The sequence below is a fragment of the Mixophyes fleayi genome, chromosome 2 (assembly GCF_038048845.1).
Source record: "Mixophyes fleayi isolate aMixFle1 chromosome 2, aMixFle1.hap1, whole genome shotgun sequence".
NCBI classification, from domain to species: domain Eukaryota; kingdom Metazoa; phylum Chordata; class Amphibia; order Anura; family Limnodynastidae; genus Mixophyes; species Mixophyes fleayi.
The window spans coordinates 166,737,450-166,757,278 of NC_134403.1; the positions used below are offsets into that span (position 1 = coordinate 166,737,450).

Below are 19,829 nucleotides of genomic sequence, written 5' to 3' on the forward strand. Positions count from 1 at the left end.
ACTATATATTATTAATCAGCAATAGTAGATGGCTTTCAGCATCACATGGAATGCTAAAGTTGGCCAAAAATATCCAGAGTCATAGATCAACATACAATTAGAAAAATTGATAAACAGGACACTTACAGCAATTCCATGGCCGAAGCCAGAGCCCGGTTGAGGACTTGCTGCGCTAATGTAGTTACCAACACCGGAGTCTTGGCTGGCAGCTCCATAGAGATCAGCGACAGGGCCCGGGCTGTTAGCCCCTGGAAATCCACCTGGTCGAGCTGGGTTGGTGCCTGCCGGGGAAGCGGGTGCGCCATAATTCGGTTGAGCACTGTAGCTATTCAGGACTGGTGTGCAGAGAATAAAGCCAAGTATGAGAGCAGAAGCATAGCATGCTGGGTTATTATAAAGAAAACAGAAAAAATAGCCAAACACTGTAAAAAAAACAGCCTTGACTTGACCTCTAACACTCAATCAAGGCCATGCGGAACAAGAGCACATACTCAATGGAAACATCAGCCCACACTACCACTAAAAAAGCTTTAAAATAAAAACCAGATTACATACATGTTGAAATAACAATCATTCCATGATCTATGGACACCCAAGATTGGTGATACAGATTTAATTAAAGTGCACTACAAAACAGGTGAAGGGAGGTCTTCAGACATTGTATTTTATAAGCATGCAGCTGGAAGTTTATTCCAAGTTTATTCATATTTTGGTATGTGGAGACAGCATTCACATCCCATGCAAACTACAAAGGAACAGAGCTGAACACTATGGAGTGTGTTCCATTTAATGACATGAGGTTAGTTCGGAGACTACTGGCCACATTTTATTGACTTTTAATAGATATCAATAAAAGCAAAATCCACAAGACATGGTGGGCATTAAATATTCATGTTGACAGTAAAGTTTCGATATATAAAAGCTGGTACATTTGGTATATTAGCTAAAGTTAGTTCATCTGGCAGTGCATGCTATTCCTCTAGACCACTAGAAAGTCAATATCATAATTTGTTTTAGTTGAAGACAAAAAAGATAGACTATGAGGCTTATTTTATTAAATAGGAAAAAGCCCTAAACTCCGCTAAAACTCTATATTTCGTTGGATTTAGGGGCTTTTTCCTATGTATGAAACCTCCTCCCCCAATTTTATGTCCTTTGTTTCTTTATTTTTGTAAACTTTTTTTTTTATTTCAATAGAATCTGGAACTGGAACCCCAGGTCCGTCTGCGCAGGGGCACCCTGCACTGACTAATCTTACAGCACAAAGCTGAGCATCGCTCAGGTACACATTGACATTTTGATGACAAATTGTGCTGACTATTTTCTATCGCAGCGATTGAAAATCATCGGTTTAGCAGGGTCTTGATAAATAGACCCCATATATGTGTAATGCATGTTGTATAAAATGTTACAGAACCATTTTAGAATACCACAGTCATCAACAACACAAAGATCTATAACTATACAAATTTAAATCAAAACTAATGGGGGAATAGGTGATTAAATCACTAAACAGCAACTGAATGTTTCAATAGTATACAACTGCTCAAAGCTCTAGAGAGATTCTTTTTTAAATAAAAAAATAAACTAGGAAAAAAACAAGTTTGTGCTCACACTGTAATCTGGTATACCATACATAAAAAGCTTAATAAAATAAATGCTAAATATATACTATGAATACAACGGCTCAACTCTTTAGATAACATCTAACATTGCTTAAGGGCACAGCAGCTTTCAATAGCTTACGTAGAAAGCAGTCAATTTATTTAGCAGATGTGAAACTATAATAATCTAATATTATGAAACATACTAAGGCAATCCATTTGCCCAGTAGAATTTTAATGCAGAGCACAAAACAGAATGGAAGGGCTGCTTTAGTCTCACTGCACAGACATAGAAAGGCATTGGTGGGAGAGAACTTAGCCCTGGGCATGAATGTACCTAAATCACTGCTAGAGACTTGCAGTACACTTGGAAGATAATGTATAAAGGCTACCATTCTGATATTAACTATTATGTTGCAAATGAAGTCAGATTACGGGGAGATGTTTCTGTTACGGACTCTCGAGTAGGAAACCATGAAACCGCCTGCTTCATCATAATCATATTTTCCAATATTTCAAAACCCTAATAAGTAACACTTAAAATTAGTATAAGAAAGACGGCCTTTTATATGTGCTCAGACACACGCACCCCCCTCAGCACTGGGTGGTAAAACTTGCTGGTGCCTATTGAATCAATTTAAATGGCTGCCAACGCGAGATAAAATTACACACACCCATCAAAATCTGCTACAAACCAAGATCCAACATCCAACACAATAATTACACAGGTGCCTGAATGCTAGATGGATTCTCAATCAGACTGCTACCTGAGTCCTGGTGCCCTCTAGTTGCATGGGTTGCCAAGGATGTAGTTTTGCCCTTGCCTTAAGAGTTAAGAATGTGCATCGTACGTAACATGTCACATAAGCTCCGCCTACATGCCTACAATATATATTGCTACAAATATCCACACTGTTCTAAAACATAGGTAGTGCCAAATATGCACTTAGAAGCTAGCGGTAAAACTTTTAATTACATATTTAGAGCAAGAGGTAAAAGGAATTTTGGAACACAAAAAGTAAATTAAGTAAGTGTGAAACTGATCACACCCATTTCAACATTTAACTTCATTTTAAGTCAATTGTCTACAAAGATGAAGTAGTGAAGGACCATGCCTGTTTATACTGACGTGACATAGGATGTGGGTAAATAAAAGGCACATTTACCACTAATGCCCTGATCCTAGCTGTAAGTAGTATTTTTTTTTATTGCTGTTTATAACAGTTATTCCGGTGATATTGACCTGGAGTGGTAAGAGCCAGTCTTTAAAGGAATAACCATTTGTGAGCTGGCTTTGGGCTTTCAGATCCACTTAATTACAAAAATAAAACTCAAAAACTTTAAAATCACTCCATTAAAATAAATGCTTTATTCTAAGAATAAAGCATATTTGAATGCTTTTGTTTGGTTATTGCCATCCTGAGATACATCACCACAATACTTTTTTTTTGAATAGCGTACCCATGCAAACGCTACCCTATCAGTGATAACCTTTTTCATATATTGCGATAGCAAGCTCTATCACCAGTGAAAACACCTTTTGAAAAGAGACACCCAAATTTGGTTTATGGAGTAAACAAAAAATATATAAACGGTGAGACTTCATCCGTTGCCAGACTGCATGATGTTTTACATCGGTTACCCTCCCCTGTCCAAATTCTACAAAAGAGGTACAGCTATATATAGCACTTAGATCATACCTCCCAACTATCCCAATTTAGTACCTTTTTGAGGGGACTATCCTGGTGTCCCACATATCGTGGAGACAATTGGGAGATATGTGCCATTAAGTGATTTCCCTTCAATGCTGCTCGTACCAGTGGCATGTGCAAAGGGCATGAGGGCTTCGGAAGCAAGGAAACACCCCCTATGTGACGTGACATGCCCCTTGTGGGGTAGCATGGTGTACTCTGTTACATTCTCATTTAGATAAGAGCTGGGGTGTGCCTTTAGCCCTAAACAGAAGACTCCTTCTGTAAGTGCTCTAGGAAAAGATGTAGGCAACAGTGTCACCTTCCCCTAACAATTAAACTATGAATCTCTAAATTGACCCAGTTCATGACAGGTTCATGTGACCTTAGACAAATCACATGTTACTTGTGTCACAGGCCTACAAGCTTGAATGGGCAGGGTAAAACATTCTGTGTACAGTACTGTGTAACACTGTACATATTATACGGACAATAATAATCTGTTCGATATTAAATACAATTATTTAATAGGCAAGTTGTATAAAATGGTACTTCAATGACTGCTTTGCTTGTACATATATTACAATTTCTCAGGTTCAGCTTACCAAAAGTTTTAAATGGTCACCAAGCTGATTTCATATTCTGATTTCCTATTGTATATTTTCCTGATAAATACATGTATAGAGGTATTTGGACATTCCTTCTCATAACATGGCTTCCTAAATAAACGGCATCTAACAAGCACCAATGCTGCAATCTCCCCACAGCTGCCACCCATCCGTCAGGGGGTAGGAAAAGGCTGGAATTTACATGTTGCCAAGCAGACTGTAAATAAAGACCCACCAGTTATTTTAGCTGTCTTTCCACTGAACGGAAATAGATGTGATTGTAGGCAAACAAAAGCAATTAAAGACAAATAATAGGAAAATCTTAATTAGTGTGTTCCTGCTCTTACTAGACGTGGATGTATTTTTTTTTTTTCATTTTATAATGCACTCAATAAATATGCATATTGCTCTAGCCATGGAAACGGTGTGCAGTCAGTCAGGAAACAAGTACCAGCAAAGACTATAAAGCCTTGTACTCAAGGCATTTACATTAAGTGTATAATTCCCACTCTCAAAGACTATTATAATGTACATTGTCGCTTGTACTCCCAAAAGCAATGTAAATAATTGGACCTCTACACACACACATACATTCTGACAAGTGCTCCCTTTGCGTCAAGTCTGACATTGCCTCTAGTGTTCACAAACATTAACACTAGGCGCAATATCATGGAGATCTACGGGAGAGCACATTAAGTATACTGATCTATGCTGGGAGAAGGGCTTTGGGAAGAAACTTCAAGTGGTCTGTTAATGGCGGAAATAAAGTGCAAGGTTTTGTGTATATTTTACCTAGTGTTATTTCCCAACCCGTTTCTATGATACCTCAAAATACCAATATCAACAACTAAATCTAGGAATCACTTGTCACAAACTTAATTCACACTAGTATGTTAGTGGGGGTGTTACAGGTGCCGGGAGTCCCCCAAACGGGAAAATATGCTAAGACTGTTACAAATAAAAGCAAAAAAAAAAAAAAGAGTTGCTTGACAAAAAGTAAGGGATGAAAATCCTACTCATGAAAATAGCTTTATGTTGCCACACTTTTATTTTAGTTTATGTTTGGAATTTACAATAACCCTGTGTTTGCTACTGAGCCCAAATAAGTATACTCAGAACATAAAACAAGATGGGCCTCAAAATATAAAGGTTAATTAAAATATCAAAGTTTCCTACAAACAGCAGATGTAGTCATTTTGTGGGGTATAACATTAATCCAAGTTTAATAATAAATATTAACCACAATTTAAATGATATAGAAAATACACTGGCAGCAGGGTAAATCCTGGCCCTGGGTACCTCTGCCAATTGTCCACACTGCTGTGCCCTATATCTGGAAAAGTACTGTAACATCTACATATTCTGTAAAGCGTTCATACAAAAAGAGCAATACCCACGAACGTCTGCCCTGGGATACACCGACCTACAGACATGCTGTTCGTGTCAAAGGTTTGCCCAGTATAACATTATATTAAAAGAGATGTCGACAGAAAACACCCTCAGGTATAAAAGAACGCCATCTACTCCCCATACCCCTGTGTGCCTGCCTCCCTGTTTATTCTCCTGATGCAGATGATAATCATGCAAGTCTGAAAGATAGGGCCTTTCCCTAACTCATGAGATAAACCTAAAGACTCGAGAATTCAGGTATATCTACACTTGTACCAACTATCAATAAATGGTGACAGATTAAACTATTAATTTTAAAAGTTTTAAATCCTGGTCTAGAATAGTGCAGGAGAACCTAGTAAAAGCAAATGTCTATGTTGCTATGCATACTTGCCAACCTTTGAAAAGTGAATCCCGGGAGATCCCGGGCAGGGCGCATGGTTGGAGGGCGGGAGGGGGCGGGGTGCGGTCAAATGCAGTATTTTGGCCCCACCACCACGGCAAAACCGTCATTTTGTCGCGGGGGGGCGGGCCAAAATGACGCGATTCACCATGAATTGCGTCATTTTGACGAGTAAGTTGCAGTATGCTGGATACTTGCCTACTCTCCCGGGAGTCCTACCTGAATTTCGGGAGTCTCCCAGACATTCCAGGAGAGTTGGCAAGTATGTTGTTATGGCATACAGTATAACAAGTAGTGTAGTAAGGAATCAGTGCCTGGAGAGAGCATCTCAGATGCCACCTCCCGCCATCCTTTTCGTACAAATGCACGTGGGCCAGCAAGCTGCTAATTGGGCGTAGGGCCAGTGGACAGAGTGTGTGGGGCCAGTGTGCAATGGGCATGCCTATAGCTCTAAAATATATGGTTCTTATTCCAGCTACCTGATCTTCTTAACTCCCTGCACTGTGCATAAGATATACAGCATATATATATTATATATACACACATACACACACAGTGGTCAAAGTGGGCTAGTATACAGTGGTGTGCTATACCACTTCTCCTACTGCTTTGATTGCACAACTATCAAATTCCATTCACTAACATTTTACATACTTCCACTTCGACCACTGAATACATATTATATATAATCAAACCCCTTACCAACGCCTGAAATTTATTTTACCTTAAAATAGGCGTGCCTCCCTACATGTGATAACATGATGCTCCTGTACGATAACGGATGATGTCACTGCAGTCTGTCAGTGACTAGGAGTTGCAGAGCCAGCATCATCTTTATCAGATGCAAAGTAGGATGCCGGTGGTGGTTGTCTGCTTTAAAATTGGTACACACCCCTTTCCCCTGTACACCCAACCCATGTGGAGAAAGGGAGTGGTTACTATGATATACCACCTGCACTCAGTGCAGAAGTGAAGTATCTGTTTTGCTTTGAGTCATACGGACATCTGAGAAGGAAAATAGATTGGTGCCACTGCAGTGCCCACTGAGTTGGCATTTGCCCACAGCAAAAGCTTCAGGTGTTAGGCCCAAAAGCACAACAAGGAATAAAACAAATTAAATGACAACCGCTCCTATATACAAAAATGCTGAACTTATACTCTGAATAACATCAGCAAAATATATTTATAATACAATTTTCTGTAATCTACCAGAGCTATGAACTATATTACAATACCCTGTATACATTGTTCCAACATTGATGAAGTCAATCAATACTCACATTTCTGCTAGAAAATGAGCCACATGAAATACATGTTCTGACCATTTGTTTAAAAAAAAAAAATGTAAGAAAAAGAAGTGTAAAATGTCAAGCTATGAATAAAATTATGCTGGAGAGTGTTTATAGTCAAACCTCATAATTTAAAGTAAGTGATAACAAAGTCAAGTCACTTTAGTTCATCGAACGCTCATATAATGCTGTATTCATTCGTACTGATCACAGAGCTGAATGCGGAAATTATGTCTCTGACAAAATCACTCCTACACATTCATAATATTCGACATTTTCCATGGGAGTAGTGGGTGTTCAAGTCAACACATTAAGCAAACAAATAACAGGGTTGAAAACTATACCTGTAGGAGGTAGGGAAGAGATTTACAGATAATAAATCTACCATGTTACGGCAAGGAAAATGGATATATGATTTAATAAATTGCCCATTGCTGCTTCTTTAGTGCACATCTATCACAGCCACAATTATTAAGTTAACAAATCATAGGTGTATTTGGTCCACATGTGCCATGAGAAGACTACCAATGTATTCCGCATTGGTAACGGTTTTATCTCAAGATAATCATATAAAGAATGATAGACAGGGCCATGTTTTAATAGCACAGCAAAGTGCTTACTGCAAAGGGATCACTACTAGGGTAGAGCAGAACCGTGACAGCCCTGCAGCACAAATAATGGTCATCATTCAAAATACATTCAGTCCAAGAGCACAGTTTCACAGAACATTGAAGCGTTGTATGTTACATGCTACAATCAGTTTAAATATATATAACATGAGTGAAGCCCCAGTAGACCTGGGCACTTAGCTCTCTAAAATATGAAAACACTGCTCAACACAGGTCACACAAAATCAGGTCCATGGTATAAAATTAGTAAAGAGCACATATATTTTTACCTCAAACCTCACCACTTTGCTATAGAGACTATGCCTATTTGGACACCATACACATAGTTGGCAGGAATGTCTACAGGTGAACACATTTTGAAGACAAACTCAATAACAAGTTTTAAAATACAATTTAACAGGTCCTAAAGCTCCAGGCCTGCACATAACCATTCACTAGCTCAAGTGTCACCTTTCCTTGGTATGAGACTGCAGGATCATCCAAAGACTTAAAGAAACCTATCTAGAATTTTCAAGGATATCCCTGAATCCAAATGCTGTTTGATAAGTGTAAACATAAGTGCCATCTTGTCTTGGCGGTTTAAGATGTTATGTTGCTTTATACAGCCTTCTATAAAGAGGTCCCATGTGACTCTCAGTGGGCTTTTTACTAGTCACCAGGAAGGATAGTTTATTATTTGTTCACAGAATGCACCGTGTATGATCTGTATCGAATTCTGGTAGTCTAAATGGGGTCTGTTTTGAATATGGGTCACCTGGAAAACTCAGCTTTGCTTACTGGACATAATACCGGTCATCAGTAGGCGCGCTCTGAGCAAACCAACTCTGGCAGTCAAATTAAATGTAATTACAAAACAATGGTCACACATTGTAATTTCAAACGCATTTTTTTTGCACCGTGCATATTATAATAAATACTTTACATGCCCATATAACAAAGAAAATTATCTGTGTTTCCAAAATAATTGGGCAGTTTAATTCTATCTTGTTGAGGATGTCTCTATGCATAGGGAAATCACAGAGGGTTCCTTATATCCCACCCTGGAAAAAGGAAATTCTGGAGGAATAAACTTGCCTTTGACAGTAAGCAGTACATAAGCAGATGTGTCAGGACACAGAAGTATATGGAGGAAATGGAAAACATTCCAAAATTAGCAGCAGAAATAAAAATAACCTGTTGCATATACACTAGACAGATAAACATATAACATGAATATTTTATACATTTGTCCGATTCAAAATGGTGGCGATTTTCATTTTCATCACTCTACATGGTAGATTTTATCCCTTATTCTCAATGGATTGTAACTTTTTACTGTGGTACAAAGAATTAGCAGAAACCAGGGGTGGATTGACCATAGACTTTACTGGGACTTTCCCGGAAGGTCGATGGTCCTGACATCAAGTCCAGCAGTGGCTGCATATCATTACTGGCTCATCTACAACACTCGTCTACTGAGAGTGTTCTGTTAGCATTGGAATGGTACTTATAGCTTTGTGGTCCCTGCACTGGTTATGCAGTTATGTTACTCATCCATGGTTACCCCATAGTTGCTTACTCTTCCGGAATGTCTGGGAGAGTAGGGCAACCTCCCGAATCCTGCCTGTTTCATAGCTGAAGTGGGTGGGGGCGAGGCTAATCACCCTGGCCCCGACCCCTGCTCTAATAGGCCGAAATAGGTATTGTAAAGCAGGGGACGGGCCTAATGACGCAATTAGCATGACCACGCCCCCAAGACATGGCCAACTTTGGAGATCTGGGAGGGTGATCTCAAAAGTTGCCAAGTGTGGTTTACCTCCCTCCCCCCAGATTTAAGCAAATTCAGGACTTATAGATGTAACATCTAAATGAGCTTAACATTGCAGCTATTCTTGTGTCAAATTCTTGTGCCATTTTCCAGTATTGCTCAGCTATGATCACCAGACACAGCTGCATTCTGATTTACTGCCACGCTGCCTCTCATTGCATAGCACGGGCCGCAGAACTGGTCTCATGAGGTAATTTTTATCTTGTGAGACCGCAATTCCCGCTCTGCGGGAAACTTTCTCCCTGACGGACCATCTGTTCGCAGCAATGGAACTGAACAGGGGGGCATGATATGGGAGACATATACAGGTGGGAGCTGGGGTGCATTAATACAGGGGTGCATGATATGAGGGAGAATGAATACAGGAATGGCACTATGTGCGAGAGAATCAGTACAGACAAGATATGAGTAGAATCAATATGGGCTAGGGCTGTGTGTTAACCACGCCTACTTTTGTGTTAGCTCCACCTACAGTTAATTTGGTCCTAAATGAGGCCACTTTTATAAATTCTCCAGGGCCACTTTAAGTTCCCAATCCGCCCCTGGCAGAAACTGCTGCCTATAGCCTCTGCAATATGAACCAAGCTAAACCAGGGCAAAGTGGCTTGACATTGCCACGTGGGTTGGGTGTAAACAAATGGATCTGTATAATCAAATAATATTTAGCAAATTAATTTGATCAGACAGGGACAAAAGTCTGATTAGCTAATGACCACACTGGCATAACAGTGAGTAATCAGCAGAAATTATTAGGTCGCCTTGTAATATGGTCAAATGGTCTGCTCATCAAGGGTCTCATTAGGCGTAAAAAAAAAAAGCCAAGAAAGAAAAAGGAGACAATTTGCTCCTGGACAAATTATGTTGCAATGCAATGATTGAGCTGCACATTTTAAATCTCCCCTCGCCCTGCAGTGCAACATGGTTTTGTCAAGGTGCAAATTTGCTCCCAACTCTAAACGAGGACCCAAATGACTGGATCTGTGCAATTTTGGGTCTTTTTGCCTGTGGCCCAATATGGTACAATCAACAATGGCCTGCATGTGGACAGCGATAACACAAACGGAGGCCTTGCTGCAGCGAAATGTTCTTCCAGAGTGACAGTGGGCCTGCCATGCAACAATATCATATAAATGAAAGAGATAAAAGCATTAAATGTACATTTTATTTAAATCACATTGATTACAAGACAAATCAACATTTAAAAGCTAAAAGAAAACGCTTTTTCATAATAATAACAGTTTACATATTTCCTGTGACTTGTGAAAGAGGAGACAGGCACCACATGTAATCCAAGTGATGTGTTGTTATCTGAGCTGTGAATGGATACAGCTATTGGACCATCAAACCTCTGAGATCTCTGTACACTATTTTACTATACCGTCCATTATATTTTCCTTCTTTATACTTGGCACACTGTTAATCCTATTTTTGATTAATCCTGTCTAACTTATTTAAAATATTAATTGGTTGTATGTCACAGTTCCGTAGAGCGCAGAGCCAGCTATTGATTTGGTATCTAAGCCATGTATGTATAATAAGCACAAGCTGATTTCCTTGACTAACCAAGAAAAAGGTCATATGAATTTTGACCAACATATATGGATTTATAGTGCGCACAGTGAAATGCTCATACATTATATGCAACTGTTTTAGCTGGTATTGGTTTTCTAGATAGGCTCTGCTTATGCTCTGCTGATAATCTAGCACTCAACTGCATATCAGCAGTTAAGGATTTGCTCTACGCCATATATCTATGGATACTGATGCTGCACAAAGTGCTTGGGATAGCTTATCTTCCTCACTGGCTTATAAATTACTACAGTAAGTGAGCTAAGAGCAGCCTTGCAAATGGATCCAGCGCTGGACATGAAAGGTCGACATTCGAGATAAACCCTTGCCCGATAAAATACAGCAAACTTTCAGCCATGAGTCATTATGGCATTTTCCTAGTTTTCATTTCTATTAAAGCACTGAGGAATTCATTTTGCCGAGCAAGAAATAAAAGCAACCAAGTGTACAAAAGGACATTAAATCTATGGAAATGCCCATACTAAACCCATCATAATGGAAACAATCAACACATTTCTTACGTCACAAAAATCTTGGCAAAATGTAAATAAACAACATTTGGAGAAAGTGATGGATTACACTGAAATGGATAGGGGTGGATCACAAAAAAACAGTGTATGCCTCCTATAGGCTATAAGCCCTTCACTGAGAAGCACTGATGTGCAACCCCTAACATCTGGGCTGTGTGCAACCAAAAGAGCGTAACAAAATAAATAAATAAATAAAAAAAAAAAACACAAAACAACTTTATAATAAACTTTGAATAAAAAAAACACTCCTAACATACCCCATTTTATTAAATCTAAAATAGTTTTTAAATATCAAATTGGGAGAAAAAAACCCTGAAAAGTCTTGAGTAAAAAAAATATCCACAGGCTCACTACATACAACCACCACAAAATGATGGAAGTATGGATTCTCCAAGACTCCACTTAATCAGCCAACCACAATCAGTCATCATGGGAAACTCAATGTGATTGGCACGCAGTGAAGGGGAGTTTCACTGAGTCATAATATTCTGGGCACTTGGATAGTTTTTTTTTCTGCAGATTCTTTTTCCTACTCATAGAAAAGAAAGATTATTTTATTAAAAATATAATGAAGTGGTGATTAAGGTTGTTAATACTTTTCTAATTCAATTATCTATTTTATAAAATGTTTGTGTGCATTTATATTGTTACTCATTTGGTATTACAAGGCAAGGGTCTTAGCGATTCCAGTCTATTAAACTAGGACGGCTGGAGTGAAAAGATACTTCTCCAGAGATAAAGGCAACCAAGAGTACAAAAGGACATTAAATCTATGAAAATGCCCATAATGGAAACAATCAACACATTTTGTTAATTACCCGAGTCCCAACTTTTCAGTGGGGTTGGGAAGAGCCACAACACTAAGCATGGGCCTGGTAACTTTTGGGGGTTGGGGTAGCATATTATTTCTACTCATAGAAGCACCAGCCCTGTGTTGATCAGCCTGGGGATGGTTTTCCCAATAGCCGGGGGTCCCCACGGCAGTGGTCTTCCCGTTATAGGAAACTAGTCCAGGCTTTCTAGAGCTGGGGCTGGTTGAGGATTTTTGGTAGGTGCATGCTATACATTTTTATTTTTTCATTACACAGTGCAGCAATTTGAGCCAATGTACCTCTAAATCATTTGTAGCTGTCAATCATTTGCATCTATTCAGCTGCATGTGACTGACACTTACCTCTGCTCAAACCACAGATGATGTTGAACCAGTAATTTAAAACAGGATATGAACATAGCAATTTGAACAAAAGCTTGTAAACATGTGCTGCATACTTTTCATCCCTCTGATATGACTAGTATGAGTATGTATTGCAAGTAATTTCAATATTACACTTTGGAAAGCACACTTGACTCGATTTGATGCGGTTCCTTAAAGTGACAGCAAGGGGAGATTAAGGTATTAGAAGACAATTTGACACTTGCTACATCTGCATGGTAAAACTATTAACTTACACCTGAAAAGAACATAAACAAAGTGACAATGTAATTTTCCTGTAGCTCTGCCATTTCAAAACATGTAATTTTATTAACAATCTGACATTATGCATGTAATAATGCAAAGGAAATCAACACATGTGGTTTTGGATGTATGAGATATTGCTCTATATGCACATTTTACAATGAATGCCAAAGTGCATGCACATGTAACAGATTGCGGCTTTGCAGTCATTCACTCACACCGGACACAAGGACGCAAGGATTGCAGCAAAGTTACAACATGAACAACAGATATCTGGCATGCAAAGTCTGATTGTGTTGCAATTCCCAATGTGACATTTGTTTACCCATCATCCCCCAAAAAATGAAAGACTGTACAAACCTGGGCTCTTAAACTGATCCGGGCTGGGAAGGTGATGGAGGGGGGAGTTACTTGCTGAAGCAGCATGCTCACTACGAAGCATCTGAGCCGCTCGGGGCCCCATGGAACCGTAATCCGCAAACGATAACGTGGCCCGTTGATCGCCGGGCGAGGTATAGAAACCATAATCTGGGATTCCTAGAGACATATTGACTTCATCACTCTCAGTTCTAAATTGCGACTCAGTGAATAAGTGCACTCAAAACAAAAATGTAATAATGTAAATTGCCAAACAAATAGCTAGCTTGCCCTTGCCATCCATTCCACTGGTACTTGCAATCAGGAAAAAATACAGACATTATGAAAATTCAACAGAATGTGGTATAGTTTGGGAAAAGTAAGAGAGAGTAAGGTTACACCAAAATAGGCGCTTTTAACACCAGCAAAGTCAAGCCTTTATTTAGCTAGTATTTCAGATATAGTGATCTTGCTCAACTGCACACAATGTAGCTGCTTGTCTTATTTGTACATACAATAGAATAACTCTGTGTTGCAGCATAACATAAAAAGATACATTTTCTTTCCTAGAGACCCAATACCATACAGTTCTAAAACTTGCTGAACTAAATCTATGCATGTTCTCAAATTGGAAAATTGGGAGTTAAAAATAAAGAATGAATTAAATCAAAAGATTGTTACTTTCATATTACAGTCACAATTTGAAAATATTGTTATTGCAAAAACAAAAAACAACAACTCGGCATACAATTTGTAACTACATTATAAGGAATTAGAGCATTCATGTGTTTTTAGATCGCCATGTATTGTGGACGGCTGGTAATGTGTGTGAATTTATACAATTACAATGTTAAATAAAGTTATTTTGTGCAACTTTAATGTATAGTGGAAGCTCCTCTGATTGCAGTCAGAGGTAACTATTAGGAAGGAGGTGCAATACAATGGTTAGATTTATTAAGGTGGAGCTTAGAAGATGAGCTTAAGAGAGAGTGTAGAGTGCAAGAACGTTACCAGCCTAGTAGACATAGTACTTGTTTTCCTCCCTCTTTTTAAACTTATAATTTGTTACAGTTAAATACAATGTTTGCCATTTTTGCAAGTAAAATACTTGTGACTTGATTACATACATGCCTGGTAGTACATATTAAAGCTATGATTACAAATTAAAATTAAAGGTTGACCATTAATTCATGGTATGGATTGTGACAAGAATACACATACTTCATAATATTAAAAAAAAAAAAGATAAAAAAATTTGTGACAAATTAAGCCCGTCCGTAGTCTGCCCAAAATCCACCAGACTCCTTGATCCACGTAACCACACACACCCTATATCCCTGCATGGGCTGCTTCGGTTGTAGTTACGCCATTTTAGCTTACCAATGTATTAATTGCATGTACTGTCTCATAACATATATAAGGCTGTATAAGAGTGAAGGCAGAAAGTTGAAATAAATGGTTGTTTAATTAACTCCGCCTTAGCTCAAGTTAAAAAGGCAAAACAATGGCACCATTTTGTGACTATAAATTAGAGGTAGGTGCTTTTTTATTTATATAATATGGCGCTAATTTACCAACATGTCAAAAGAAAATTCATCAACTTTTTCCTTGTATACAGAATTCCTCACATATACTGCAAATTATGTCTACAGAGGTCTCATTTACAACTTCAATCAAAAGCTGGATGGTTACTTTGTGAGCAAGAAGTATTTTAATTATTTTCTTAACTTTTAGTCATTCACAAATCTCTTTCTAAAAATGCTAGAAATAATTTATTCTTCCAAAGTGCTCCGCATTCATTTTACAGATCAGGATATGAGTTTTATTCCATCCCACAGAGCACATTCAAAACATTGTTTTCCTTTTCATTTAGCAAAGGGAAATTACTAGTTACTGTGTGCACTGCCAGGCAAACTCCAGCACTGCGAGGAAATTTGTACCCAACACATGTGTTCCTGGCCCCCCCCACCACATAAGCATAATTGGCCTGATGCATAAACAGGCTCAGGCCTGTAGCTTCACAGAAGCTCGTAGACAAAAGCCTCCGCCCTCTGAGAAGCTATTTCTCTACTCCAACACAAAACACCAACCACCACCTTTACTGGCCAATCCTCAGTGCAGATATGCACTTCTATTTTCTTCTTCCTCTATAAAGCATGTTGTGACGTTCTCTAGCTTCTAATTAAAGGTCGAGAGATGCCATCTCCGGTGGTAAGCCAAGTGAAATAACACCGTCACATAGGAAGGCTGCACATGCTGAGAATCAAAAGGTGTGAGCAGATGGGGAGAAATTAAGATCTTCTTGCAAAAATAACTTTCTGCCTTTTTTTTGTTCTTCTAGCTGTCTAGTTCAACTTGCATTTCCTCTAATTTAATGGATAGGCATAAAAAGTTTCTCTTAAAATCACAGGACCTTTCATTTTCACTGCCGATGTTCAGACTATTCTTTTCTGACACATTCTAGCAATCTTGGTATACATAATTGGAAACAAAATTGGTTTATTAAATGGCTCCAAAATGTGCAATAAAGAGTATTCATTATAAAAGCGTATGAATGATGTTATGATTTTAGCAACAAGGACCTCTTTACCCAATGTTATTGCTTTCAGGAATAAAAACATTATCAATAAAAGATGGACAATTTTTAAGTGATGTTGTCATTTATGTCCTATTCTATACCAAGATTAGATAAGACTAATAGTAATTCAGACTACATATAATGTGTTACATGAACCTAAAGGGTAGATTATGATTAGTGAGTCGGGGTGACAAGCAATGTCTCTGTGATTTATGAAATGTAATCATGTCTAGCACTCTGGGGACATCAGTGCTGATCCTGGTCCTTATGGCTGGGATATAGGCAACAAGAGAGTCATTGGAAAGATTGTTGTGTTGGTTGCTAAGCAAATTGTGAGCATAATAAAGCACTAAAAACTAAAGCCAGATAAAGAAATATCTAACTTAACAATTCATAATGATTTGCAATCTGGTAGAAATAATATACTGAAGAAATAGATCCATATAGTTGAGCCCCACTGTACAAAGATCTAGGGCACAGAAGTGTCACAGTTCCGGCCAGGTTGTGCCATGTTTAATCCACGGTGAATGCAGAGTTAATGAAGCTCATAATAGGGACCACTGATGCCTATGCAGGAAAAATAAAGACCTTCAACGCACTACATTAAACGGATGGAAAAACATGGACACAACATTTATGATTTTTTCTGCACCCATGGTCAGATACCTGCCATTTTGCTAGAATTCTCATGTGGATTTAAGGTTCAGGCTTGTTTTGCATGAGGAACCCCAACCAAACCTTGAGTTCACAAATCATAAAACTATTGCATGTGCTTAAATGTGTGTCTGTGAATTCCAAGAGTTTTATGTGCAGAATAATGTATGACTATTATTTTACTGACAATATATGGAGAAAAAAAATGCACCATTAGTTTAAATGGAAATTGCTCCATTTATGTGTCTGTGTGTGTAGTGCACTGCTTTCCCACAGGGACGAGGACCAATACGGACTGTGGTATATGTTGGCACTACATAAATCCTGTAAAAAAATGATTATATATATATTGTGTATTTCATATAGAGAACCCAAATACAATTCTCAATGTTTCACTACACAAGTCATAGATACTCCATACAAGGTACTATATACATTGTACAATGTATCAAAGAAAGCTAAAACATATGGATATAGGCTAGTCCAGGGTTTCCCAAACCCAGTCCTCAGGGCTCCCTTACAGTGCAGGTTTTCCATATCTCCTTGGTGGAGCACAGGTGTATTCATTACTGACTGATACATTGTAACAGATCCACAGGTGGTCCTAATTATGTCACGTGATCCGGAAAACCTGCACTGTTGGGGAGCCCTGAGGACTGGGTTTGGGAGTCCCTGGGCTAGTCAGATTTTAATTTCTACAGCTAGTTATTTCTTTTATGTCACACACAGCATGGTGCTGCAATTGGCCCGAGTGCTGCTTTATAGGATCCATTTCTAAACGTGCTATTTGGTGATCTTGTAGAGCGTTTGGAAAGCATGGGAGACAGATGACTGAACACACAGGCTGACAGTTGGCACCCATTGACCATTTTCTGACATTGGGGGATATTACCTGTTCATATTTTAATGGATAATTGTCATGCATCACTGTCGTATCTGGGAAAATTAGCATTAGTGTCAGTTATATTGCAGCATTTGTTTTCAGCTGAAAGACTTTTTATTTTATTAAACAAAGTCAACCCTTCTCTCTAAGACCATCATAACTGCTGGATTGTCTTGTTCAGGAACTCCTGAACCAAGTAATGGTCCAAACTTGGAATGAATACTGTATTCTGTAAAAATATATACTTAATGTTTATTGGCCAGATTCCGCTGTTTAGTCATTGTTATGGATAAATTAGCATTGATCAGTATATTGGCAGGGATCAGTATATTGGAAACAATTTATTTAATGACTATGTTAGAACCCCACTATTAGGCTAGTTGTAGGGAGGGGGACTTGCTTTGTACAAGGAAAAATGTTTGTAGCCAAAGTTGTCCTTCATTTCTCATTGTCAAGAAATGCTAGATGTCTAATATTATATACATAGCATGTTTTCTTCGTAGACAGAAAAATGATGGTGACAGGTCGACTCTAAACGTTGCTAGAAGATGATAAACTAGTCATTTACAAGATGGAAAATTGTGCTCTAATATTTAAAGGGTCGTCAGGACAGAAATGCAAGAAAACTTTGGAGAATGAATGTGAGAGATTATTAAGGCAGAGGAATAATTGCTTAGAGAACATCTTCACTTAAAAAAAAAAAAAAATCCAGAACTACTCAGAATCTAAAGGTCATTATATTATACTGAAAAGCATACCTGGATTTTTAGTTTTGTAGATACAAAAGTCAGTAAACAGCTGGCGATGTTGCCTAAATTACAAGATGGGATGTGGGTATAGGGGGATGGTACTGTTTGATCTATGCTTGAGAATAATAGTTTCTTCTGGAAAGTTGGAAAACCTTTGTTCAGAAGCAAATATTACTGACAAATTAAAGAAGCCAGGTATGTGCTTCAATTGGAAAAAATACCTTTAGGAACCTATTGACTACACACACACACACACACACACACACACTATGATCCTGCCACTCAACCCAAGAGCCAGGCAACGGCATCAAAAGATGATTGCACACACAGCAGATATCTTCGAATTGCATATCCGAATATGCTCAATAATGATAGAATCATTTTTCGTAGGGCTACTGGACATCGCAGGTGTTGAGTCCGCGTACACAGTGATATCAGACCAATATCGCAACATGTGCATAAGCCAAACCCCACACTTTGACATCAAATATCAACAACTTCTCACAAAGTAGATACAATCTATAACACTGATATAGATCCACTATGTGATTTGAACTTCATAGAACACTTGCATGTCAATAATGAAATGAAGCATTCACAATGGAGAGCTAAATATGCAGAAACCTCCCCATGTCTTATCTATCACTGGCATAACTAACGTGAAAGTCCCACTGCTGTAACTACAGGTACTAGTACTTACATGTGTTAACTAGTCTGCGGGCTGAAGCAGCATAATGATATGAAGAATGGGGGAGTCCTGGCATAAAGCTCTACTAAGGCCTGCTCTGCAGATTAGATCCTCCATTGTGGAGGCCCTGATTATTTAGGGTGTCCCTACAACAATAAAGAAATGGGTCACATTTTATTTCATGAAAATTCTTATTAAATGTGGAATTGTCCTTTAAATCACAAGACTGACACCTATAGAAAATAAAATAAACAAGTCCAGAATTATTTTAATATATTGAGAGGTGAGAATAGAAAAGCCATAGGCACAAAAGTCACCAACAAACTGGAATACATATTGGAATTAAACGGCACGTGCAATGCAGAAATTAAATCTAAAAATATGAAAGGTGTTATCCTTCTTTCTAGTACAGAAAAGCATCAGGCCATAAGCAAAATGAAAGGAAATCAGTCTTAATGCTGCATTCATTCCAGCCTCACTTGTGGCTGTAATGAAATAAGCTCTGTCTCAATTGAACTACATTCTTTTTCAATGATCAATATTTATTGCCTATAACAAGTTATTGGTGTCACTTCTGCCCAAGGTTGGAGGGCTAAACCTACGCTGGACGCATTTACCAAATGAGAAGCTGCAATCAGACAGCGGGGCTCTTGTCGCAGCCTTTACAGAAGGATTTCCACTTGAGTGGCTCATCTTTAATCATTATAAAAGCACAGAGGTTTAATCCATTTTTGATGTAAGCGCTAATAGCTTTGTGTCCTTGAAGTTCAAAGTGGTCTTAGTGCATGTTGCTAATTAGCCAAGCAAAGCAGCCATCCAGCTCCCTCTCGTGTTTCTAATTAGATCCTCAGCAACAAACAAATGTCGACTTCACGGAAGCTTTCTCCCATTAGCTATTACGTTTGCAGGGGAACAAACGTGGCTTTGTGTCTCCCTCCCTTGCTT

At 38.5% G+C, this 19,829-nt stretch overlaps 1 protein-coding gene across 7 annotated transcripts in view; it reads right to left on the reverse strand.

The window, feature by feature from the left end:
• MSI2 (musashi RNA binding protein 2) overlaps nt 1-19,829 on the reverse strand; it is a 474,426-nt gene that overhangs the window by 19,440 nt on the left and 435,157 nt on the right. For 5 of the 7 annotated variants that reach the window (XR_012688009.1, XM_075194929.1, XM_075194928.1 and 2 more), the window contains 2 exons: nt 13,336-13,512; nt 127-335 (listed from right to left, as the gene is read on the reverse strand). Coding sequence is in view for 6 of the 7 variants with exons in the window: in XM_075194929.1 (XP_075051030.1) it covers nt 127-335; nt 13,336-13,512 (386 nt within the window). In the remaining variant the exon portion in view is untranslated. The remainder of the gene's footprint in view (nt 1-126; nt 336-13,335; nt 13,513-19,829) is intronic. The other 2 variants (XM_075194932.1, XM_075194931.1) reach the window with 2 other exon arrangements.